This window comes from Lithobates pipiens, unplaced genomic scaffold (assembly GCF_037356315.1).
Source record: "Lithobates pipiens isolate NorthernLeopardFrog02 unplaced genomic scaffold, aLitPip1_a1.2 Scaffold_28, whole genome shotgun sequence".
Taxonomy (NCBI): Eukaryota; Metazoa; Chordata; class Amphibia; order Anura; family Ranidae; genus Lithobates; species Lithobates pipiens.
This window is the reverse complement of record NW_027507789.1, coordinates 106777707-106803762: the sequence shown is the minus strand read 5'-3', so window position 1 is coordinate 106803762 and position 26056 is coordinate 106777707. Positions and strand designations below refer to the sequence as shown.

Sequence of the window (26056 nt, the reverse complement as noted above, 5' to 3'; positions counted from 1 at the left end):
GATCACTGTATAAATATCAATGGTCCCAAAAAAAGTATCCGATCTGTCTGTCGCATTGTCATAGTACCGCACAAAATTACCAATAATAAAAAAGCCATAAATCTATTCCCCATTTTGTAGACACTATAACTTTTGTGCAAACCAATCAATATACACTTATTGAGAATTTTTTTTACCAAAATATTACAAAGTACAAAATATTGTGTGTTTTTTCAAAATGGTTGCTCTTTTTTTTTTTATAGCGCAAAAAGTAAAAACCACAGAGGTGATCAAATGCCATCAAAAGAAAGCTCTATTTGTGGGGAAAAAGGGACATACATTTTGTTTGGTTACAACATCTCACGACCGCGCAATTGTCCGTTAAACCGACACAGTGCCGTATCGCAAAAAATGGCATGGTTAGGAAGGGGGAAAATCCTTCCCGGGCAGAAGTGGTAAATGCTCAGAGCAAGAAGCGGTAGAGATCTTTCTATTGATTTGTCAAGTTCTTTTATTAAGTACATGTTCCGCAATTGATAAAATTATCATCCAGCCCCATCACCACTACTACTGGCTTAGGCTAGATATACTTAAGGAATAATTTATGTACATCCTAAATGAAACCAATCTCTATCTTCCCCATTGACAGATGCTTCTAGCATAGGCAAAGATGTCTTTGATGCCTGAACAACCTGCACCAACATAAATTGGTAGCTATGACATTCTTACACTGGTGCATGGTCTTGCTCCACTTCCTCTAAATCCCCATACACATGAACGCGAATGCCGTGCAAAATTAGCCAGTTCAATATAAAAAAGGCCTCGTGTATATGCCAACCGGTTTGATAGAAGCCGGTTGTTAATACTGGAAAACCAGCAGCTGAAAGGCTCTCGATCAGCGCTCTCAGCCAATGGCTGAGAGCATTGACCAATGTGTTCTGGCGGGGAGGGGGGGCTGTCCCTCTGTCAGAACACAACAGCTCAGCATTGGATATCGCTGTACTAACGTTGGATCATTAGTACAGCGGCCCTGACTGGAGCTGACCGGAAAAAGGTCTGTGTGTACCAGGTTTTAGGATATTGATTCTTGTAGTGGTGCTTACAATACTTATATCACTAGTTTAAAATCTTGCTTTAAGTGGGGTACACACTATAAGAAAATCAGACAAACGATCGCCCCGTTTTCCTGCATGTTTCACAGCAAGTAGGAACCAAGAATAGAAATAATGTATGAAAATTCTTGTACAACATAGGCTTTTTTTTGTTATTTGTTCTTTCTGATTACGTGCAGTCTTTCGAATCTGATGTTTCTCGTACGAAAATGGTACACATTAAATGAAAATTGTTCCTTCTGTTCATGTACGATTTTGGAGTTTGTCCCTTTGGAAACTTTTGTTTACAAAGTTGGAATTGGATGTCGAAAAATGTGTACACACTATACGAAAATTGTCTTGTATGGAATTTTTCTTCCGGTTTTCTTATAGTATGTACGAGGATTTAGATCTCTTTGTACTACAGTAACAAAAGGTATTGCAACCTTTTATTAATTAGGTCCTGTGGTTAAAAGTTAAGTAAAATGTGACACAAGATGACTTTACAGAAAGGTCCGAAGTTCTAATTAATGATGTTCTATATCTTTTGCTCCATTTTCTTCCATAAAAATAAAAGTGAAGTTAGGCCCACCTTTGTAGACTAACTAATTGTGCCCTGATTTATGTGTTTGAGGTATCTTATATCACCCCTTGAGCTTGGCAACAAACTTATATGTATTAGTCCTGCAGAGATTTCTAAGCTTGAAATCACCGTATTTTTCAAGTGAACAAGGAAGGGGAATGTCTCTGGTTTTAAGCTAATTGCAGTTTTGCATCAAGCACACCTAACAAACCTCTCAGTTTTTAGTTTTGGGAAATTATAACTGTGATTTTAAGTTTCCTGCCAGCACTGTCTGGTGTTCTGCCATCTAAATGATATCTGCGTGTAGGTTTTGGTTGGCAGCATTTTATACAAAGAAAATTACTGCCATAGGAACCAACTGCAAAAAAATAAAATAACAGACATCTCTGCCTTAACACGTTATTGCAATGTGTAAAATAAAGTTGTATAAAGATTTTTAGAAGAAAGAAAGATGTGTGCAACCCAAAGCAAATACGTTCCGGTGCTGCCTACTGCAGTCAGTTAAATTGGAGTCCCCAGAACCTTTTCTTTCGCTCTCTAAATCCCCTGGAATCCCTGAGCGTTTGTCACAGATCAGCTGTGGAGCAGATCTGTGTCTTACCTTTACTGCTGTAGGTCGGCTGGCACATGTTGTTCCACTAGCTTGTGTTCAGCTCTGCTGCACTCTGCAGCTATGGGTGTTGCCGGCTTCACCTGTTGCTTAATTGTGTCTTTTCTTCCTGCTACTTCCTGTCTAGCCCCCAATATGCTTCTCTATTTATTTGAATTCCTCTCAGACCAGTTTCTGGTTGCTTGAGCAATGATTGTTTCTGAGCTCCCTTCATGGAACCTGCTTTAACCTGACCTCTCGTGAACTGATCTCTTGTGTACCGACTCGGCTAGTCCTGATTACGTTGTCTGCTGCCCGCCCTGACCTTGGCTCGCTCTCCGGCTCTCCTTTGCTTCACCCATCCAACCTTGTCTGACAGTGTCTTCTGGTGCACCCCTAGCGAGCAGGGTGAACCCGGGGGTCCTGACCTGAGGTCAGCACACAGCTAAGTGCAAACCCTCATGAGGGGGTCCCTGGCAGAATACTGGCTGGTCCTTAGACTCCATGCCCTGTGGAATCCTGTGTCACCTGCTCGCCTGTGGTCTCACTGTAGTAGTACCGTGGCTGCGTTCTTTGTTTTGTTTTTTTTCTATGTGATCTCAGTTCCACACATTTTTTAGGTTTTGTAGCCTATCATAACATAATTATACTTTGTTTTTCTGGAACAGAAAAGAGGCTTTAATTTGTTTATTATGAATAAACTGTACAATATTTGAAAAAAAAAAAAAACACACCCCTATATACTCCCAAAAATAATCAAGTCTGCTGATTAACATTAAATCACATTAGTGCAACATATCACTCGCCATATCTAAGGGTGAGAACTGATCGATCAAACACAACTGATTGCTCAATTCTCTTTGCCACTCAGAGCAGAGAGCTGGTGATGGTCAGTCACCACTGTCTCTTCTGCCCCTACCCCCGTGAGCACTGGGCTGTGGAGGGGGTATGGGCAGCTGGCTCAGGCTCACTGAGAGGCTGAACCAGGTGACGGTGAAAGCTCCTGGGTGGATCCCGACCATATGGTTGCAAACTTTCCCCAGCCTGGACTGGTTTTGTGACCTCAGTCGACAGAACGATAAATATTCAATGGACTTCTGCGCTTAAATGGGATTTGTGAGGAATGCTCTTATTTAGTGGATGCCGCAAGCACTTTCATGAGACACCAGCTCATGTGTATAGGCTAAAAGAAAAAATGGTGGTGCCGCTCTTCCAAAAAAAATGGGACCTTACACGAAAATGTTATAGAGCTGTTATATATGAAATATTATAGGAAATAATATATATAGGAAATGTTATAGAGGAAATATCTCAGAGGTTCTTCCTCCACATATCCCAGTTGAAGTCACTGGAAGTGATGTAACGCGTAGGATACAGAGACTGGAAGTGACGCTCGCACCAGAGCGGTCGATCTGAACTGTTTTGCTGCTAATGCTGCCTATTTACCCCATTTCGTTTGTGAGTAATTTTAACCTTTTAATAAAGTAGTGATTTTAAAAACATACTACACTATGGTTGCTCTTATACTTATTCTCTGAGCTATATTGGAACATCTTGCTGGAGTATACGGTGATGGAGATCTGAGAGTGACCCCCTGAGGCCTCCCTTCCACCCCCTTTCCTGGGACTCCTGGTATATCCAAGAGAAGGCTGCATATACGCTATATTTTATATAGCAGGAAGGTAATTACCCAGTGTGCATACTTAAGCGTGGAATCACTTTATGTGGAGGAAGAACCTCTGAGATATTTCCCAGCACAGAATCACTTTAGATGTTTATGTGACATCATCACGGGACTGTGTTTACGTCATTAACAGCTGGATATAGTCCAATTTTTTGCACTCAGCACTTTCTGTTTATGGAGTTTTGTTCTATAGTTCGATTATTATATGTTTTTTATTAATATTTTGTGTTATACTAAGCACTTTGTTTACATTTTTTGCACTTTATTTTTGCTTGCTTGCATTTTTTGCACTGTAGTTTTGCATTTTTTGCACTTTATTATTGTCACTAGTTTGCGCTTACGTAGCCAGTAACTGTTTATATTTCAGTCGCTTTGGTTTTGCTATGATGCACTCAGCACTTTCTGTCATAGAAGTCTGATTTATAGTTAGACCACTGTATGTGGTTTTGCACTTAGCACTATTTTTATATCATAGAGATATAAGTTGCACTTGGGATTGTGACAGTTATTATTGTGTACACACTGTTGCAGGCACTATTGATAGAAGAATTTCTACATTAGGATAGTTCTCCCTTACTACTTTACCATACTAGTTTGAATATATACCATCTTTTACATAGTTACATAGTTAGTCAGGTTGAAAAAAGACACAAGTCCATCCAGTTAACCAAAAAAAATAAAAATAAAATATACTACACACACACACACACACACACACACACACACACACACACACACACACACACACACACACACACACACACACACACACACACACACACACACACACACACACACACACACACACACACACACACTTCTATACCCACAGTTGATCCAGAGGAAGGCAAAAAAAAACCAGCAGAGCATGATCCAATTTGCTAAAGCAGGGGAAAAAATTCCTTCCTGATCCCCCCGAGAGGCAATCGGATTTTCCCCGGATCAACTTTACCTATACATTTTAGTACCCAGTTATATTACGTACACTTAGGAAATAATCCAGGCCTTTCTTAAAGCAATCCACTGAGCTGGCCATAACCACCTCTGCAGGGAGTCTATTCCACATTTTCACAGCTCTTACTGTGAAGAAACCTTTCCGTATTTGGAGATGAAATCTCTTCTCCTCTAGACGTAAAGAGTGCCCCCTTGTCCTCTTTGTTGACTTTAAAGTGAATAACTCGACACCAAGTTCCCTATATGGACCCCTTATATATTTGTACATGTTGATCAAATCCCCCCTTAATCTCCTCTTATCAAGAGTGAATAAATTCAGTTCCTCTAATCTTTCCTCATAGCTGAGTTGCTCCATGCCTCTTATCAGTTTGGTTGCCCTTCTCTGCACTTTCTCCAGTTCCCCGATATCCTTTTTGAGAACTGGTGCCCAAAACTGAACGGCATATTCCAGATGAGGTCTTACTAATGATTTGAACAGGGGCAAAATGATATCTCTCTCTCTGGAGTACATACCTCTCTTAATACAGGAAAGAACTTTGCTCGCTTTGGAAACCGCAGCTTGGCATTGCATGCTATTATTGAGCTTATGATCTACCAAAACCCCCAGATCCTTCTCCACTATGGATTCCCCCAGTTGTACTCCCCCTAGCGTGTATGATGCATGCATATTCTTAGCCCCCAAGTGCATAACCTTACATTTCTCAACATTAAACCTCATCTGCCACATAGTCGCCCAATTAGACAGAGCATTGAGGTCTGCTTGTAAATTGGTGACATCCTGTAAGGACGTTATTGCACCACATAGCTTGGTGTCATCTGCAAAGACGGAAATGTTACTCTTGATCCCAGACCCAATATCATTTATAAAGATATTAAAAAGTAAGGGTCCCAGCACTGAACCTTGGGGTACACCACTCATAACCTTAGACCATTCAGAGTAAGAATCATTAACCACTACTCTCTGGATTCTGTCTTTTAGCCAGTTTTCTATCCATCTACAAACTGATGTTTCCAAACCTGTAGACTTTACCTTACACATGAGTCTGACATATCTCCATCTGAATAATTAGCTCTATAACATTTTCGTGTAAGGTCCCATTTTTTTTGGAAGCGCAGCACCACCATTTTTTTTCTTTTAGTCGACAGAACGAACTGCACTCCTGTGACCCACAGGAGCAGTATAGCCAAATAAGCTTTGTCTGTACTTCCCCCTTTAACCACTTGCCGACCGCCTCACGCCGATGTACGTCGGCAGAATGGCACGGGCAGGCATAAGCACGTAGATGTACGTGATTTGCCTCCCGCGGGTCGGGGGCCCGATCGGGCCCCCGCCCGGTGCCTGCGGCGGTCGGTTTTCGTTCGGGAGCGGTCCCGGACGAGGGGACGGCCATTCATTCATGGCCACCCCCTCGCGATCGCTCCCGACGAATGGAAATCCCCGGTGACATCACTTCCTCTCCTGTAATGTAAACACAGGAGAGGAAGTGATGTATTCTCTCCTCCGTGTCGGTATTTTTCGTTCCGACACGGAGGAGAGCGGATCAGTGAGTTGCACCAACACATCCCACACACAGTAGAACATGCCAGGCACACTCACACCCCCCCTTTACCCCCCGATCACCCCCCCAATTACCCCTGCCCCCCAGTCACAGTGACACCAATGTCATTTTTTTTTTTTTTTTTTTTTTTTTTGCATTGGTGTCATTTGTGACTGTAATAACTGTTAGGGCAGTTAGGGTTAGCCCCCTTTAGTTCTAATGTACCCCCCTAACCCCCCCAATAAAGGTTTAACCCCGTGATCACCCCCCGTCGCCAGTGTCACTAAGGCTGGGTTCACATTGCAGCGGTTTATGAGAACGAATGTGATTCGCACCGCACTGCAGTGCAAATCACATCCGATCTCTGTGCGATTCGAGTTCAGCCATTCGCCGCACCCGCCGCACCCGCCACACCCGCCGCACCCGCCGCAAATTCGCACGGGACCCTTTTTTTGGCCCGCAGCAGAATCGGATCGCATGGGTGTTCACACCATGCGATCCGAGTTTGCAGATCGCACTGCGATATGCGAACTGATCTGGGGGTGTCAGTAACATTTCACTGACACTCCCAGCAGTTCGCATAGGGCAGTGTGAACTGCCGCCGGGAGGCATGCGATGCGGGAACCCGCCGCGCATTCGTGGCGTTCCCGCATCGCTCCAGTGTGAACCCAGCCTAATAAGCGATCGTTTTTCTGATCGCTGTATTAGTGTCACAGGTGACGCTAGTTAGGCAGGTAGGTATTTAGGTTCGCCGCAGCTTTTTATAGCACCAGGGACCCCCATATACTACCGCATAAAGCCCCCTGATTGCCCCCTAGTTAACCCTTTCACCAGTGATCACCATATAACTGTTACAGGTGACGCTGGTTGGTTAGTTATTTTTTTATAGTTTCAGGGCACCCGCCATTTATTACCTAGTCTCACTAGTGTACCCCTAAATTTAGGGGTGTCTACTTTCTAAAATGGGGTCATTTGGGGGGGGGGGTTTGTGCCATCTTGGCATTTTATGGCCTTCAAAACTGTAACGCCCTTAGAAAGCCTGAAGGCGGTGCTTGGTTTTTGGGGCCCCGTACGCGGCTAGGCTCCCAAAAAGTCCCACATATGTGGTATCCCCGTACTCAGGAGAAGCAGCAGAATTTATTTTGGGGTGTCATTTCACATATGCCCATGGCATGCGTGAGCAATATATCATTTAGTGACAACTTTGTGAAAAAAAAAAAAAGTTTGTAATTTTCCCGCAACTTGTGGCAAAATATAAAATATTCCATGGACTCAACATGCCTCTCAGCAAATAGCTTGGGGTGTCTACTTTCTAAAATGGGGTCATTTGTGGGGGTTTTGTGCCATCTTGGCATTTTATGGCCTTCAAAACTGTAATAGGTAGTGAGAAGTGAACTCAAAAAATTACGCCCTTAGAAAGCCTGAAGGCGGTGCTTGGTTTTCGGGGCCCCGTACGCGGCTAGGCTCCCAAAAAGTCCCACATATGTGGTATCCCCGTACTCAGGAGAAGCAGCAGAATTTATTTTGGGGTGTCATTTCACATATGCCCATGGCATGCATGAGCAATATATCATTTAGTGACAACTTTGTGAAAAAAAAAAAAAAAAAAAAAAAGTTTGTAATTTTCCCGCAACTTGTGGCAAAATATAAAATATTCCATGGACTCAACATGCCTCTCAGCAAATAGCTTGGGGTGTCTACTTTCTAAAATGGGGTCATTTGTGGGGGTTTTGTGCCATCTTGGCATTTTATGGCCTTCAAAACTGTAATAGGTAGTGAGGCGTGAAATCAAAAATTTACGCCCTTAGAAAGCCTGAAGGCGGTGCTTGGTTTTCGGGGCCCTGTACGCGGCTAGGCTCCCAAAAAGTCCCACATATGTGGTATCCCCGTACTCAGGAGAAGCAGCAGAATTTATTTTGGGGTGTCATTTCACATACGCCCATAGCATGTGTGAGCAATATATCATTTAGTGACAACTTTGTGTAAAAAAAAAATAAAAATTTTTTTTTTGTCATTATTCAATCGCTTGAGGCAAAAAAATAAAATATTCAATGGGCTCAACATGCCTCTTATCAATTTCCTTAGGGGGTCTACTTTCCAAAATGGGGTCATTTGGGGGGGTTTTGTACTGCCCTGTCATTTTAGCACCTCAAGAAATGAGATAGGCAGTCGTAAACTAAAAGCTGCGTAAATTCCAGAAAACGTACCTTAGTTTGTAGATGTGACAACTTTTGCGCAAACCAATAAATATACAATTATTGACTTTTTTTTTACCAAAGACATGTGGCTGAATACATTTTGTCCTAAATGTATGACTAAAATTGAGTTTATTGGATTTTTCTAATAACAAAAAGTAGAAAATATCATTTTTTTTCAAAATTTGCGGTCTTTTTACGTTTATATCGCAAAAAATAAAAATCGCAGAGGCAATCAAATACCATCAAAAGAAAGCTCTATTTGTGGGAAGAAAAGGACGCAAATTTTGTTTGGGTACAACATTGCATGACCGCGCAATTACCAGTTAAAGCAGCGCAGTGCCAAAGTGTAAAAAGACCTCTGGTCATTTACCAGCAAAATGGTCCGGTCTGAAAGTGGTTAAACAGGGTGTGCTTAGTATCACTTTAAGATCACTGATCGACTAAGTTAATAACACTGATTATCTTATTACTATGGCACCTGAAAGTCAGTGGGATGTATTAGGCAGCAAATAAACATGTTCTCCATGAATCTGGTGTGTTGAAATCAGAAAATAAAAACTGGGCATTGCAGTTTGTTGTGTATTGGGATGCGTGGTTGAGAATGGTCAGGGTGCCCATGTTGATCCTTGTCCACAGCTAAAAGTGCCTACAATGAGCACATTAGCATCAAAACTGGAACACAGAGCAATGGAAGAACGTGGCCTGGTCTGATGAGTTATGTTTTCTTTTAAAACGTGGAATAACTGGGTGCGTTTTGACTTGATTACCTGGGGAGGAGATGACACCAGGATGCAATATAGGAAGAAGGCAAACTGTGAGGCAGTGTGATGCTGTGGTCAATGTTCTGCTGGAAAACCTTGGTCCTGCCATTCATGTGGATGTTAATTTGATACACACACACACACAATACCCACTTAAACATTGATGTGGACCAAATACACCCCTTCATAGAAATGGTAATCCCTGATGGCAGTGGCCTCTTTCAGCAGGATAATGCATCCTACCACACTGCCAAAATGGTTCAAGAATGGTTTAAAGAACACAACAATGAGTTTGAGATGTTGAATTTTTTTTGCTTCCAAATCTCAATCCATCAAATATCTGGGATTTTCTGCCAATACAAGTTTGATCCATAGAGGTCCCACCTAACAACTTAAAGGACCTGCTACTGACAGCATTGTGCCAGATACCACAGCATACTTTCAGAGTTCTAGTGGTGTCAGTGTCCATGCCACAATGGGTCATGATTGTTTTGGTGGCAAAAGGGGACCTTAGGAGGGTCATCCTAATGTTATGGCTGATCAGTGTGTATACACTGTATGTATAACACACACACCTTCTTAATCGTACAGTACAGGGCACTTACAAAGCGTAAAAGGACATGCCCCCTGATTGTTTCCCTGTAACCCTACCCAATTCTGTGAGTCCTCAGGTTTTTTGCAGGTGTCCTAAGGTGATGAACCTCTTCTTTCTTATGAGGAAATCTTTCACAACTAGTTTATCATTTTACTTTTTAAAAATATGAAGCAAATATACCACTCTGTTTGCAAAAAATGTAAGAAAGCAGCTAGCACAGCAATAGATCAATTGCAAAAAGTAAAAACGTGAAAAATAAGTGCAGCACTCAAAATAAATCTCAGAGTGAACTGAAAAATGATGTACAGATACATAAAAGTGCACATAATCTAAGAATAAACTAAAAAAAAATATATATGCAAATGAACACTGAATTATGTGTGTACAATATCCCTGAAATAAAATTGATATACTAAAGGTCATAACAACAATGATCGCACCCAAGTGGGTATACACCCAGTGGGTCAATCAGACTTGTAGAGCTACATGCCCAAGGGGAACTGTCACAAAGGAAAAGGAACTCCAACCAGAAGGACAACTCCAACAACGAACCTCAGTGGGATAGGTAATAAGCAGAGAACCGCAAGGATAATTGCTCCAATGGGACAAGTTTATGAAAAGGAAGAAGTAGGCACATAGTGTAATCCCTTTTAAATCTGAAGTAATTTATTTAGTAAAAAAGGATGAAATACATTAACATTTTAATAGATAAAAAAAGCACTTTGAAAGAACAGTGACTTCAGAAGAGCGTTCCGACGCATTTCGTCTTTAACCAGTTAAGCCCCAGACCATTTGGCTGGCCAAAGACCAGACCACTTTTTGTAATTCGGGACTGCGTTGCTTTAACTGACAATTGTGTGGTTGTGCGACTTGGCTTCCAAACAAAATTGATGTCCTTTTTTTTCCCCACAAATAGAGCTTTCTTTTGGTGGTATTTGATCACCTCTGCAGTTTTAATTTTTTGCGCTATAAACAAAAAAAGCGAAAATTTTGAAAGAAATGAATTATTTGTAACATTTTGCTATAATAAATATCCCCAAAAAAATATATAAAAATTTTTTTTTTGCCTCAGTTTAGGCCGATATGTATTCTTCTACATATTTTTGGTAAAAAAAATCGCAATAAGCGTATATTGATTGGTTTGCGCAAAAGCTATAGCGTCTACAAAATAGGGATCATTTTATGGCATTTTTATTAAGTTTTTTTTTCTGGTAATGACGGCGATCGGCAATTTTTATCGTGACTACGACATTATGGTGGACACATCGGACATTTTTGACACATCTTTGGGACCATTGACATTAATACAGCGATCAGTGCGTTTAAAATTGCATTGATTAATGTAAAAATGTCACTGGCAGTGAAGGGGTTAAAACTAGTGGGCAATGAAGGGGTTAATATGTATCCTAGGGAGTGTTCTAACTGAAGGGGGATGGGACTGTGCAGGGAAACTAACAGATCGATGTTCATACTCTGTATGAACAAACGATCTGTCAGTTCACTGCTCAGAGAACCGGAAACTATGTGTTTACACACAGCTCCCATAGTAGACAGTAGACTATCAGTAAAAATTAGGAACATTTTTACCCATTGGAGCAATTTTACTTGACTGAGTTCCCTAAGTACCCTGGTGCAAGCCATCTGGTCCTGGTGATTTATTAATGTTAAGTTTCCCAAGTCTAATTTTGATTCTGTCCTCTGTTTACCATGGAGGTGCTTCCTGTGATGTGTCTTGAGGGTAAACACTGCAGTTTTGGTTACTAAAGCCCCGTGATTCCCTCGTGAAGACTGAGGAAAAAGAATAAATGCAATACCTTTGCCATCTCCCTATCCTTTGTAACCAGATGTCCTTCCTCATTCTTTATGGGGCCAATATGCTCTGTCCTCCCTTTTTTACTATTTACATACTTAAAGAATTTCTTGTGAATTTTTTTTGCTCTCCTCCGCTATGTGTCTTTCATGTTCTATCTTAGCCGTCCTTATTGCACCCTTACATTTCTTGTTGCATTCTTTATAAAGTCTGAATGCTGATGATCCCTCAACCTTTTAATTTTTGAAGGCCTTCTCCTTTGCTTTTATATGCATTTTTACATTGAAGTTAAGCCATCCAGGACTTTTGTTCGCTCTTTTATATTTATTACCCAATGGGATGCATTTGTTAATGCCCTTATTTAATATGCTCTCTAAGCAAACCCATCTCTCCTCCGCATTCTTTGTTCCTAAGATTTTATCCCAATTTATGTCTTCCCTCCTCTGAGTTAATATGATTCTATGGAGCCCAGATTTTATCAAATATCTCTCACTTCTGCCTAGTTGTCCAAACCAGATCTTCTAATCTATTTACTTCTTCCACCCTTCTAAGCCATAATCCCACTAAAGATGATCGGATCTGCTTCCAGGTAATGGGCATACAATATTTAGCCACATTCAAAAGGTGGGACATGATAACATTTTTATGTGTCATACCTGGTGTTTTAAAATCACGCAGAAGGAAAAAAAATTGGGTCTTCAGGAATCTCAAGGTCACTGAATTATTGAGTTATCCTTTGGACCTCTTTTTAATAGTCCCTGATGCTAAGTCATTAACAGAAAACATGTAGTAATGTCCCTGGCTCCTTTCGGCACCGCCAACATCAATCAGAAACATTTGGAAAATATCTATGAGGGATGGCCGGGGTACGGTACCATTAGGAAAAGATCTTATAGTTTGTTTCCTGCATTTTTGTACAGATTGAGGTTTCAAATATGTAGTGAACTATTTTAGCTCGCTGTTCTTCTGTTAAAGTTGTACCCAGATCTACCTCCCATTCCTGGAAGAATGGCAGTTGGAAGTCTTCGGAAAGGTGTTAATAATAAAGTGTATATCTTTGATATGGTATGAGAGTGTGGGTCCTCTCTATACAGTCCTCTTCTAGGGGGAATAACTTGCGTTTAAAGACCTCGGGAGCATGTAAGGTATGTAAGAAATGTCTCAATTGAGCTGCTCGCCAGAAGTCCAATTGATATCGCCCCATTCCGAAGGTCAACATTTGAAATGTAACCCGTTCAATGAGAAACCTGATAGATCCCCTGTTCTATCTGAGAGTCTTGGGCCTCATTGTGGCCTCTTTTTGTAGGTGTTCTATTCACCCAGTTCCATTCAAGGTTTCTCCAACACAATATCTTCTTGGCATGGAACAAGCATGCTTCCTCTATCAACCTGCTTTTGCTCCTAGGCACCCAAGCAAGGAAAAAGATTTAAAAAAAGAAGGCTCCTCTAAGTGCAGAAACACCATGACTTTATTGCCAAAGGATTAAAAACCACTTACTAGAGATCAGAAGTTAAAATGCTCATCATGTTATAAAAGAGTCCAGCAGTGATGGCAGTCCTAGAGGGGTCCAATCTGTAGCGGGGTGTAGAGTATCTCAGCCATCCAGGGAAGCCGCAGGGAGATTTACACCTGCTCTTTTGAGGACACCTCCTCTGGTCAGATGCTACTATCCAGAAGCTCCCTTCATTCTCTTATCCTGGTTCCTTTTTGAAGCAAGGAACTCAGTAGCTTTGGTTTCCAACCCAGCTTTGGCTAAAGGAAGTCATTTCTATAGTACTAATGGAAGGTGATAACAGATGCTAGTCTCTCAGACTGGGGAAGAGTGTTCCAATCTCCTGCAGTTCAGGGAGCACGGTTGCCAGAGAAAGCCAAGCTCACCATCAACCTTTTGGAGCTCAGAGCAATCAAAAAGGCTCTACATCACTAAACCCTCCACCCCATCTTCATGTATACCCAGTCAGGGTTTTTCAATCACGTTCCATCATCTAAGATGATCTCTAGCCCCTAATATCTTTGTTCAATCTGATTTTATTGAATTTAAATTACAGAGGATAAGAGTAGGGAAGACCCTCACCATGCCAGCATCCAAAATATTCAAGGGTTGGTCAGTCCTTGAATGCCGAGGATAAGAATAAAGAATACAGATGACCTAAGATCTCAAATATACAGAGAGGGAAAAAAGTATTTGATCCCCTGCTGATTTTGTACATTTTACCACTGACAAAGAAATGATCCATCTATAATTTTAATGGTAAGTTTATTTTAAGAGTGAGAGACAGAATAACAACAAAAAAATCCAGAAAAACACATTTCAAAAAAGTTATAATTTGATTTGCATTTTAATTAGTAAAATAAGTATTTGACCCCTTCGCAAAACATGTCTTAGTACTTGGTGGCAAAACCCTTGTTGGCAATGACAGAGGTCAGACGATTCTTGTAGCTGGCCACAAGGTTTGCACACCTTTCAGGAGGGATTTTGTCCTACTCCTCTTCCAAGTCATTAAGGTTTTGAGGCTGACATTTGGTAACTCAAACCTTCAGCTCCTTCCACATATTTTCTATGGCATTAGGGTCTGGAGACTGGTTAGGCCACTCCAGGACCTTTAATATGATTCTTCTTGAGCCAGTCCTTTGTTACTTTGGCCATGTGTTTGAGTCATTGTCATGCTGCAATACCCATCCACGACCCATTTTCAATGCCCTGGCTGAGGGAAGGAGTTTCTCACCCAAGATTTGATGGTATAGGGCCACATCCATCATCCCTTTTGATGCGGTGAAGTTCTGTCCCTTTAGAAAAAAAACTCCCCCAAAGCATAATGTTTGCACCTCCATGTTTGATAGCGGGGATGGTGTTCTTGGGGGTCATTGGCAGCATTCCTCCTCCTCCTCCAAACACGGCAAGTAGAGTTGATGTCAAAGAGCTCGATTTTGTTCTCATCTGACCACAACACTTTCACCCAGTTCTTCTCGGAATCATTCAGATATTTATTAGCAAACTTTGAATGGGCCTGTACATGTGCTTTGTTGAACAAGGGGACTTTCCAGGCGCTGCAGGATTTCAGTCTTTCAAGGTGCAGTGTGTTAGTTTTCTTGGTGACTATAGTCCCAGCTGCCTTGAGATCATTGACAAGTTTCTCCCGTGTGGTTCTGGAGCCGATTCCTCACCAATCTTATGATCATTGAAACTCAACGAGGTTGGATCTTGCATGGAGCCTTCTTCCATTTGCGAATAGTCGCACCAACTGTTTTCACCCTCTCACCAAGTTGCTTGGTGATGGTCTTGTAGTCCAGTCCAGCATTGTGTAGCTTACAATCTTGTCCCTGACATCAGTGGACAGCTCTTTGGTCTTTGTCATGGTGGAGAGATTGGAATCTGATTCAGTAGGAGCACTCCCTTTAAGAGAGTGCTCCTAATCTCAGCTTACAGTTACCTGCATAGAAGATACCTGGGAGCCAGAAATCTTGCTGATAGGAGATCAAATACTTATTTCACTTAATAAAATGCAAATCAATTTATAACTTTTTTAATATGTTTTTTTTTCTGGGTATTTTTGTCCTGTCTCTCACTGTTAAAATAAAGCTACCATTAAAATTATAGACTTCTCGTTTCTTTGTCAGTGGGCAAAAGTAAAAAATCAGTTGAGGATCAAATACTTTTTCCCTCACAAGTATAACGTCAAAATACCACAACATTGTACAAGGTAAAACAACATTTAAGATACCATCCCAGAGCTTAAAGGGTTACTAAACCCTCGTGTTTTTTTGTTTTGTTTTTTAAATAACAAACGTGTCATACTTGCCTCCACTGTGCAGTTAGTTTTGTACAGAGTGGCCCCAATCCTCCTCTTCTGGGGTTCCTCAGCGGCACTCGTGGCTCCTCCCCGCATCGGGAAACCACCTAGGAGAAGCACTCTCTCTGGTGGTTACTGTAAAGGCATACTTCTGAGTCCAGCTTTTGTATCCATAGACACAGAAAACTGGACTTGGCCCCACTTCCCGGTACCCGCCTCATTGGATTTGATTGACCGCAATGGGAGCCAATGGCCACGATGCTATCAATCTATCCAATCAAGAGCCAAGACAACAGGCAGAGAGGGTGAGCGTGTCTCCGGCGTGGGAATTACAGGGCTCACTTCTTTCTGTTTGCTGTGCCAACAAGTGTTTCAGGTCCCATATGGCATCTAATTCGATTGCCCATTCCCCAAGGGGGGTACAGTTGTTGGGTGAGAGGGTCAGCCGGTCTCCGGCGTGGGAACTACGCGGCTCGCTTCTTCCTGTTTCCTGTGCCAACAAGTGTTTCAGGTCCCGTATGGCATCTAATTCGATTGCCTATTCCCCAAGGGGGTACAGTTGTTGATTTCCAGTGGCGAGGAATGACTGCCCTAGCAGATTAAAAAGATCTGGGGATCATGGACAGGAGAGCTATCCCAGGTGAAGCCTGGATAGAGGTTGCCATGAGTTTACAGTAGAGGTCAAAAAGTTTTTCCCAGAATGACTGTGAAGCATGGTGCCCTGTGAGGTATGGCACCTCCAGCATGTATCAGGAATAGAGAGATTAAAGTAGTGAAGTATCGAGGGACATCTGTACCATCTAGTTATACGTTTGAAGGCCTTCTCCTGTTTTTTTGTGGCAGGAGATAATTTGTGTCAGCCTGAAACACTTGCAAGTCCAATGGGGAAAAAGTCAGGCGCAATTCCTTTTCCCACGTTTGCGTGTATGGAGGGAGGCCTGGGTGGGAAGCAGTTAGGAGAATGTAGTATAGCTTAGAGACCATGTGTGTTGTGGATCTTTCTGTAAGGTCAACGATTCAAAAGCAGTCGGTCGAGCAAGAAAGTCCAGTATTGAGTTTGAATGAAGGATATAGTTTGTTGCAGTGGCAGCCACCTGTGCCCATCAAATGCAGCCACCTGTGCCCATAAAATGCAGCCACCTGTGCTCATCATATGCAGCCACCGACTCCACGAGCTCACCCTATTTTGAAACCTATTGGAGCCTCTGGCTCTAATCACGTGCTTCAAAATGTATCAGCCACTCCCACCCCGCCATAGGAATCAATGCGCCAGAGTCCTGAAAGGGACCGGGCGCATGGATGAGGGGGCGGCGCCCACAGCGCACAGGCCGTCACTGGCTTGTTGTCTCTGTGGCCTCTGCAGGAGAACTGCAAGGGAAGACATTGAAGTTAGAGATGAATCTGATTAAAGAACTTGGAAGAGATGCCTGTGCTCCTGTTTTCTCCAAAGGCCAAAGTCAGTAGCTCAGAGAGCTGGTGAAAAAGCTGGGATGCCAAAGAAGGGAGTCAAGGGGCCAAAATATTTAGAAATACTAAGGGTGGACCGTGCATGATCCCACATGTGAAGCATCTGCAGGGTAAGATCAACAAGGATTGAAGAGCCCCTTCTGAGTGCAGAAGTCCGGGGAAGGGTGCAAAGGTCAGCAGGATTCATATAGCTTTGAGTTGCACCCTAGCCCTAATCTCATAACACAATTTAGGCAGAGCTGGCCCAAGACGATGTGCTGCCTGGGTCCAAGAATGAAATGTAATTTTTAGTTTTAATCATCTGAATTGTTTTAGTCATATTTTAGTCGACTAAAATAGTATTAATTTAGTCAACGAAAATATTTCAGTCAATTAAATTAACACTGCTCTTCACGGATCCCCCCCATCGCAGACTTCCCCCATCAGAACATCCCATCAGAGATCCGCCATCAGACTCCCCTTAATAACAGACCATTCCATCACAGATCCCCCATCACAGATCCAACACATACCCCCCCCCCCCCATCACAGACCCCTCCATCACAGATCACCCGCATCACAGATCACCGCTCATCACAGACCATCGCATCACAGATTCCCCCCCCCCCCCTCAATCACAGACCCCTCTCCATCACAGCTCTCCCCTCATCAGACTCCCCTCATTACAGATCCTCCCCCTTCAATCACCAACTCCCCTAATCACATAGAACCCCTCCCCCCCACCCATTGCAGACTTCCTTCATCACAGATCCCCCATTACAGACTCCTCTCCAACCATTAATACTACTGTGTACAAGAAAGCAAGCACGGAACCAGTTAAGAAAGGCAAGAACACAATTTAGCATACAGAGTGATTAGTAATAAAGATTGGGCGTAAGATGACAATGGGCTTCCAGATCAGCATAAGCAGTAGCAAGGTCACCCAAAGTGCAGCAATGGGCAGTAATAACCCCTAATCTACCGAGTGCTGGAACTATACTGCCAGAGCGCATTTATGGTGGTAATACTAGTCTTAGACTCACTCAGTATGCACTGCCCAAAAAAAAGGGTATTGATAGTACTGGGGTGGCAGTGGAGCAAAGGGCTTGCAGGATAAATATTACGGGAAGGATCAGTCCTTTGAGATGTTCTTCTGCCAGCTATCGTTGGGGCCCTTTAAAAGCGTCAGTGCACTTAACTACAGTCCCAGTTAACTTGCATGCAATGTTCCACTAACAGTGTGAATGGTGGGAAATGAGCCCGCTCACCAGTCTCTGTGGTGCATGGCCCCTCTTTCATATGCCTCTGATGATCAGTGTTGGGAAGAAGAGGGTGTTGGCCAAAGCTTCGTGGCCCCAGCTGTCTCTCACTGAGCCCAGGCTTGGTCCCCGCAGGTCTGGTGTCTCACTAATCTGCCAGCCTGCAGCTGATGTGCTTTCTTTAATAAAATCTTTTGCTAAATCCTCCTGCTGCCCAGGGTACGCTGGTATCTGTAGTTCAGAAAGTTAGTTCCTGTATTACACGGCTGCCATTTCAGACTACAGTCCCCAGGATTCAAAGCACCCTGCATTGAAGTCTGCTAGCCCAGTACAATACAGACAAATTAAATGTAGAACAAAAGAAGAAATTACATTGTGGAATGAAGAAACCTTGTTTTGTCGGTGTAATGCAAATATGCAAAAATTGGCAGCATGCTAATACAACAGTGGTTCTAAAGTCAAAACATTTTCTACCCCACTAAACACCTGGCCCATCTCACTGCTCCGGTGCTGCTCTGTAAGAAACTACTCTGTGCACTATCATTGCACAGAGCAAGTAAGTATAACATCTTTTTTTATTTTAAAACAAATTAGCATTTATTATCTTTTACTACCCAGTAAAGAAAATAATGTATCATTGGACCTACTGGAATTTATGTAAAAAAAATCATGGAATACATGGAATAGTCTGCGTTACACTGATTAATCTATGTTTAAAGTTAAAGTTAAAAACCCCTTAAAGCAGTAATAAACCCAAAAGCAAACATTTATTGTATTGCAGATTACCAATTCTTAGATGTACTTGCTGCGTTCATTTTCTTTTTTAGGCAATTTGCATTGGATGGTATGCCCATTAAGTCTGTTTTTTTTTCGAAGTACATGGATGATACAAACCATTAAATACTGACAGGGGTGCTTACAATGATCCCTTTTCTTATTTATGTAAATCCTTTATCCCAAAATAAAAAAATAACTGTTTGCTGTAACTTCTTATAATTCCCTGCTTATAATTCCTTCCCCCAGACTGACAATGCTTCTGGCCAAAGGCGCCCCAGTGCTCCTTCATCCAGAGTGGAGGCACTCTAATGCAGGAGGTTACTAGCCAGATCACCAGGTGTAAACAAAGGGTTAAAAAAAACTAAAAAATTGAATGCAAGCCACCACATCGAATGATGGTTAAACTGGAATATATTACAGTTTTGAGTTTAGTACTGCTTTAAGTATCTAGTTATGAAATATAATAAACAACTGGTTCTTGGATGATGCTGAATTTCTTGCACGTTAGAAATTTCTGAACATTTGACTGCCGGATTTTTGGGATTTGTCCATGGATTTTATTTTTTCCTTCCTGTGATCCTGGCAATAGTTGATCACTGTTGCATGGAATGTTTTATTGCTTTGCAAGGCTAACCTGCGTCATAGCAGATTAAAGATAATGAGTAAATTAAGATCTATATAAAATTTGTATATGGGAAAAAAAGAGAAGGGACTACATTTACGTAGACTGATCTTATCCTGGCATGTACAATAGGCATTTAATTGGGCTTGATTATGTGTAGGTGGGTGGAATAAAATGCCATCCTGCTTTTTTTTTTCTTTTTCTTTTTTTTGTGCTTGTTTGTGTTTTAACTGTTGTCCGTTCATTTGCAGAACTGATTAGGACAGCTTATGCCAAAACAAGTGACACATTACTTCCCTCCTTGTACTGCTGTGTGCAAGATTGACATGACTAAGAAAATGGTTGGAAGTATAATGATTCGTATGTGGTCATTGCTGAACTAGTATACGTGGGAATAATTTACACAAATTGTGCTATCAATAAAAGGGTTTGCTATTTAGATAATTGAAATATTGACTGTATTTTTCAAAAAGTCATTAGGGATAGTTACCATATTTATCGGCGTATAACACGCACTTTTTTACCCTGAAAATAGAGGGAGAACCGTGCATGTGTGTTATACGCCAATATATATTTTTTTTACCAACGGGGGGTGTCCGCCCCAGGTTCCACCCATTGGGAGGGTGTCAGGCAAGCCGCCCCGCCTCTCCTGGCCCTGGGACAGCGCTGCCAGTAAACTAAAGTTCAGAAAACTTTACTGCCAGCCCTTTCTCATAAAACGCTCCTCCTGTGTCACTCGATATATATGGAAGCCTATAATACCTCAAGTAATGCCGCTCTCTTCCTCGCCTCCTCCTTGAGTGTAGCTTTTGATTGGAGGAGGAGAGTGGTCATGTGACCATCAATGAAACAGTCACATGACTGGGTCCACGAGAAAGCAGAGTTAATTGGGGTATATAGAAGCTTTGTTTTAAAATGTCAATAACACAGGGTGAGCCTTGTATAAGAAGGGGCTGGCACTGATGTTTTCTCAACTTTAGAGTAGGCTGGCAATGCTTTCCCAGGAGACTGGGGGTCTCCTGTGAGTGCAGGGGGGAGGACTTTATAATGAAAGGGTGCAGGGGGTCAATGCATAATGCTGTGCAGGGGGCTGTGTAAAGTTTTTTTCCTGAAACTTCCCTCTTAAAATTAAGGTGCGTGTTATACGCCTGTGCGTGTTATACGCCAATAAATACGGTATTAAAAAAGATATGCACCTAAGGTTTAACTCAACACAAGTATTCCTAGCAGCTTTCACACTTGAAAGGATGTTGTTAGCCTATCGACTCGAACATAGGGTGTTTGTGGCAAATTCAAATGCCGCGGAACACCCTTTAAGTCTATCGGAGAAATCAAAAGTGCTAATTTTAAAGGCTTACATTCATGGTATTGTCATAAATTGTTTGGGGACCTGGGTCCTGCCCCAGGGGACATGTATCAATGCAAAAAAAAAAAGGGGGGGGGGTTTAAAAACTGACGTTTTTTCGGGAGCAGTGATTTCAATAATGCTTAAAGTGAAACATTAAAAGTGAAATATTCCTTTAAATTTCGTACCTGGGGGGTGTCTATAGTATGCCTTTAAATTGGTGCATGTTTCCCGTGTTTAGAACGGTCCGAGAGCAAAATGACATTTCTAAAGGAAAAACAGTCATTTAAATGTACTTATTCATTGATAAAAACGGCATGGGATACCCCCACGTTCCATTACCAGACCTTTCGGGTCTGGTATGAATATTGAGGGGAACCCCGAACCAAAATTAATAATAAATGCGTGGGAGTCCCCCCAAATTCCATACCAGGCCCTTCAGGTCTGTGGGGGTCTGCGGGCGGGGGGCTTATCGGAATCTGGAAGCCCCTTTAACAAGGGGACCCCCAGATCCCACCCCCCATGTGAAATGATAACGGGGTACAAATGTACCCATGGCATCAGAGGGGGCGGGGCCACCTGGTTACTTAACAAAGTGACCCGACCCCTCGAATGCTATGGGAAAGCCATAGAGATGTCCCCGTGCGTCAGAGGGGGGCCAGGTCACCCAGCGACGTCATCGCGTGGCCCCGCCCTCAATTACAAAAGAGCTGTCACCTGAGGCAGTTAGTAGGTGGCGTGTGCCTTTTTTTTTGTTCTTTTTCGGTCCATCGGAGCGAGAGAAGAAAAAGACTTAGTGGGACTTTTTTTTTTTTAAATAAAGGACTTGTCCCAAGCTTTGTCTTGTGTTTTTTGTACCATTTTCACGCATTTTTTGTGAAATGGTAGGGGTACATTTGTACCCCGTTACCATTTCACACTGGGGGGGCCCGGGATCTGGGGGTCCCCTTGTTAAAGGGGGCTTCCAGATTCCAATAAGCCGCCCCGCCCGCAGACCCGCACAAGCAACGGGCAAGGGTTGTGGGCATGAGGCCCTTCTCCCCATCAACATGGGGACAAGGTGCGTTGGGGGGGCCGCTACCCCAAAGCATCCTCCCCATGTTGAGGGCATGTGGCCTGGTACGGTTCGGGGGGGGGGGCGCTCTCGTCTCCCTATTTTCTAGCAGTCTGCCAGGTTGCATGCTCGGATAAGGGTCTGGTACGGATTTTTGGGGGGACCCCACGCCATTTTTTTTATTTTGGTGTGGAGTTCCCCTTAATATCCATACCAGACCTGAAGGGTATGGAATTTGGGTGGACCCCACGCATTTTTTTTTTTTTTACATTTTGGTTTGGGATTCCCTTTTAATATTCATACCAGAACCGAATCGAACCAGTCCCTACTCAATACATATACCGAACCGATCCCTACTCAATACATATAAGCTTTCAGTACAGTTTTAGACCCCTTTCACACTGCCAGTGTTTTTCAGGCACTACAGCACTAAAAATAGCGCCTTTATAGCACCTTCACACTGGTGGGACCTTCACACGGGAGCGATGCGCTGGCAGGGCATCAGAAAAGTCCTGCCAGCAGCTTTTTTAGAGCGGTGAACTCACCTCTCCTCCCCGTTGAAATCAATGGGGCAGTGCTGCGATACCACCAGCAAAAACGCTGCTCCGGCTGCATTTTGCGGGCGGATTTAACATCTTTTCCACTGCTAGCGGGGGATTGAAACCACCCCGCTAGTGGCTGAATATCGCCACTAAAACTATGGTAAAGCGGCGCTAAAAATAGCTCTGCTTTACCACCGACGCCCAGGGCGGCTCGGTGTGAAAGCCCTCTTAGCATTGCAATATACTCTGCCAATGTTGGTAATCTTGGTTTTGGATACAATAGAACCCAATGCCTTTTAATATCTTTCTAGAACTTCAAAGATGAAATCATAGGTTGAAAAAAACTATATAAAAAAAAACAAACATACAATCCCATATACACAATCCTTCAACCACAGTGGATCCAGAGGAAGGCAAAAACCCCAGTAAAGCAAGATCCAATGTGATACAGCAGGGGGGAAAAAATCCCTTCCTGATCCCCCGAGCGGCAATCAGATATTCTCTGCATCAACTTTGCCTATACTGTAAATGTCCCCAGTTATGTTATGTACATTTAGGATGGAATCCAGGCTTTTTTTTAAAGCAAAAGGACTGACCTGGCCAGAAACAACTCTGGAGGGAGTCTATTCCACATTTTCACAGCTTTTACTGTGAAGAAACCTTTGTGTATTTGGAGATATTTTTTTTTTTTTAAGACGTAGATTGCCCCCTTGTCCTCTTTTTGGCTATCCAACTCTGACCCCCAGTCTTTGCTTTCTCGTTTCAACAAGCAGAATCTGCTTCCTTCTGCCATCACATCCACATTGTAGAACAATTTTTTTCTTTCAACATATTGTAGAACAAATCCAACATTGAGAGTGAGACGAGACCATGAGACTTGTGATAACTATAATAGATTGGTGGAAGTGGAAATTCAAGTAGAGATCTCTTTACCAAAGTTCTCAAAAAGGCAATTAGACTTGTTTGTTAACTTTATACGAAACTGCTAAATGTTTTGAGATAAAAAATTTAAAAATTGTACTGTAGCATTTTTTTTTAACACTATAAATAGAATAACATTTTACAGAAAACTGTACAAGCTTTAAAAAAAATTTTTCAGGCAGGTTTGACAAATGCTCAAAAAGCTATTATGTGAAAGGTATTTTTTAAAAGGATCACCATAAACAAATGTTTTTGTTTAGTGTATAATTCAGGCCTGTAACCCTAATAATATTGTTAGTATCAATAGGACAGAGATGTTTGTAATACATAAAAATTTGTTTGACAATATTAGTTCCAGGTATCATGACAGCACAGAGTCATTTTGATAACCTACAGCAGCCCTCAAAAGTTCCACTTGCCTGCTCACATTTGGCTAATGAAATTTTGAGGAGTGCGAGTAAGGACAATGTGCAGCCAATTCCCCAGGCATTTCACACATCCTCGCCGCCCTACACAAGCTCGCAGTGTGAGCTTTGCAAATAATTTACCAGCCTGGTACTGCCCCTCTCCTCCTGCCACGCTTCCCCGCACTGCACAGGCTCGCAGTACGAGCATTGCAAAACATTTAGCAGCCTAGGACTGCCTCACATCTAAGGAGAGGGGCGTGCATGTCTGCACAGGCTCGCAGTGTGAGCATTGCAACAGGAATTTTGCCGCCTGGGACTGTCCCGCTCCACCTCCCTCCTGCCACACATCTAAGGAGAGGGGCGGTGCATGTCTTTTAAGTGGCTCAAACACTTTTCGGTCCACCCACAGTGTGCACCGACGCCTGACCCTCGTGGCTGCAGGAGAATAATGTGCTGTGATGCTGTGATGTTCTGGAGGCATAATATATCTAAGCAAGAGGTTTTCTGGGAATAAGGGGGGGTTTGAGAGCAACCCTGGATTTGGGGGTGAAATTGGAGGCATAGGTATGATAGATTGGGGGGGGGGGGTGTTAATCGGAGGCATAGGTCTAAATCATACTCCCCCTTCAATCTATCATACCTATACCTCAAATTCCAACCTCCCCATTCTATCATACCAATGCCTCCAATTCCAACCCCCCTCCCCTCAATCTATCATATGGTATGATAATGATAGATTTGGGGGAGGGAGCTGGAATTGGAGGCATAGGTGTGCTGGAGAGGGGAGATTGGAAGACAAGGTGCGCTGGGGGGTCACTAAAAGCACAGGTTTGCTGCTGGTGGGGCGCATTGGAGGCAGAAACATACTGGAAAGAGGAATTATAGGTAGAGGTGTGCTAGGGGGAGAAGGGATTAGAGACATAGGTGTGATGGGGAGGCATTGGAGGACTGGCAGGGGCGTTGGAGGTACAGGTGTACTGGGGGAGGTGTTGGAGGTAGAGGTGTACTGCGGGAGGCGTTGGAGGTAGAGGTGTACTGTGGGAGGTGAAAGAAAAACAAATTCCTTGCTCAACTTACTGACCAGCCTGCTAAATAATCAAATTTTCCTGTCTAACGCTATGCGTTAAAAACAGGTTTAGTCTCTAAATTTTGAGAGCCTCTACAGTGGAAGCACATGCATTATAATGCAACCCTCAAATTTTCCACCTGCCTACTCACATTTTGCGAGTATGAGCTGGCTGAGTATAAGGTGTACTGGGGGAGGTGTTGGAGGTAGAGGTGTACTGCGGGAAGCGTTGAAGGTAAAGTTGTACTGTGGAAGGCGTTGGAGGTAGAGGTGTACTGCGGGAAGCGTTGAAGGTAAAGTTGTACTGTGGAAGGCGTTGGAGGTAGAGGTGTACTGGGGGAGGTGTTGGAGGGTAGAGGTGTACTGTGGGAGGTGAAAGAAAAACAAATTCCTTGCTCAACTTACTGACCAGCCTGCTAAATAATCAAATTTTCCTGTCTAACGGTATGCGTTAAAAACAGGTTTAGTCTCTAAATTTTGAGAGCCTCAACAGTGGAAGCACATGCATTATAATGCAACCCTCAAATTTTCCCCCCGCCTACTCACATTTTGCGAGTATGAGCCGGCTGTCACATACCGCCCCACCTCCTGGCCCCCGATACTTTGATAGACAGGTCACCCGGCAGGCTGCACTGATGGGCATGGATAAAGTTGTTAATTCTGCATAAATAGTAGGGGTAGGGGTTGGGTGGGGCAACTGGTGGCGAGCAACCCATGAGGCCTGGCTAGTAGCTCAGGACTTTAAATTTTGAAGGCAGACCTATAGTATATGTATGCTTACATTTGGTCCCCTTGTATTTTGACTCCTTTGTATTTTTCTCCCTGGTCTGTGTTTTGGTATTAATTATGCTTGTGTTTTACTGAAATTGTCTTGTATAGAAGAAGTACCTCTCTGGTTAGGATTTGGTTACCATTTCTTGTTCTTTCTTGCAGATGAATATCTGGTGTGTGAAAGAACATTGAAGTATTTCCTGGGAATATCTGGCAGAAAATGGGTGGTAAGCTATGACTGTAAGTAGGATTTCTTTATTACCAAAGAATAA

General features: G+C 42.8%; 1 protein-coding gene across 2 annotated transcripts in view; it reads left to right on the top strand.

Annotated features, from left to right (window-relative positions):
• Window positions 1–26056, top strand: part of BRCA1 (BRCA1 DNA repair associated) — a 353109-nt gene that overhangs the window by 221493 nt on the left and 105560 nt on the right. For both annotated transcript variants that reach the window (XM_077459504.1, XM_077459503.1), the window contains exon 17: window positions 25947–26024. In XM_077459504.1, coding sequence (XP_077315630.1) covers window positions 25947–26024 — 78 coding nt within the window. The remainder of the gene's footprint in view (window positions 1–25946; window positions 26025–26056) is intronic.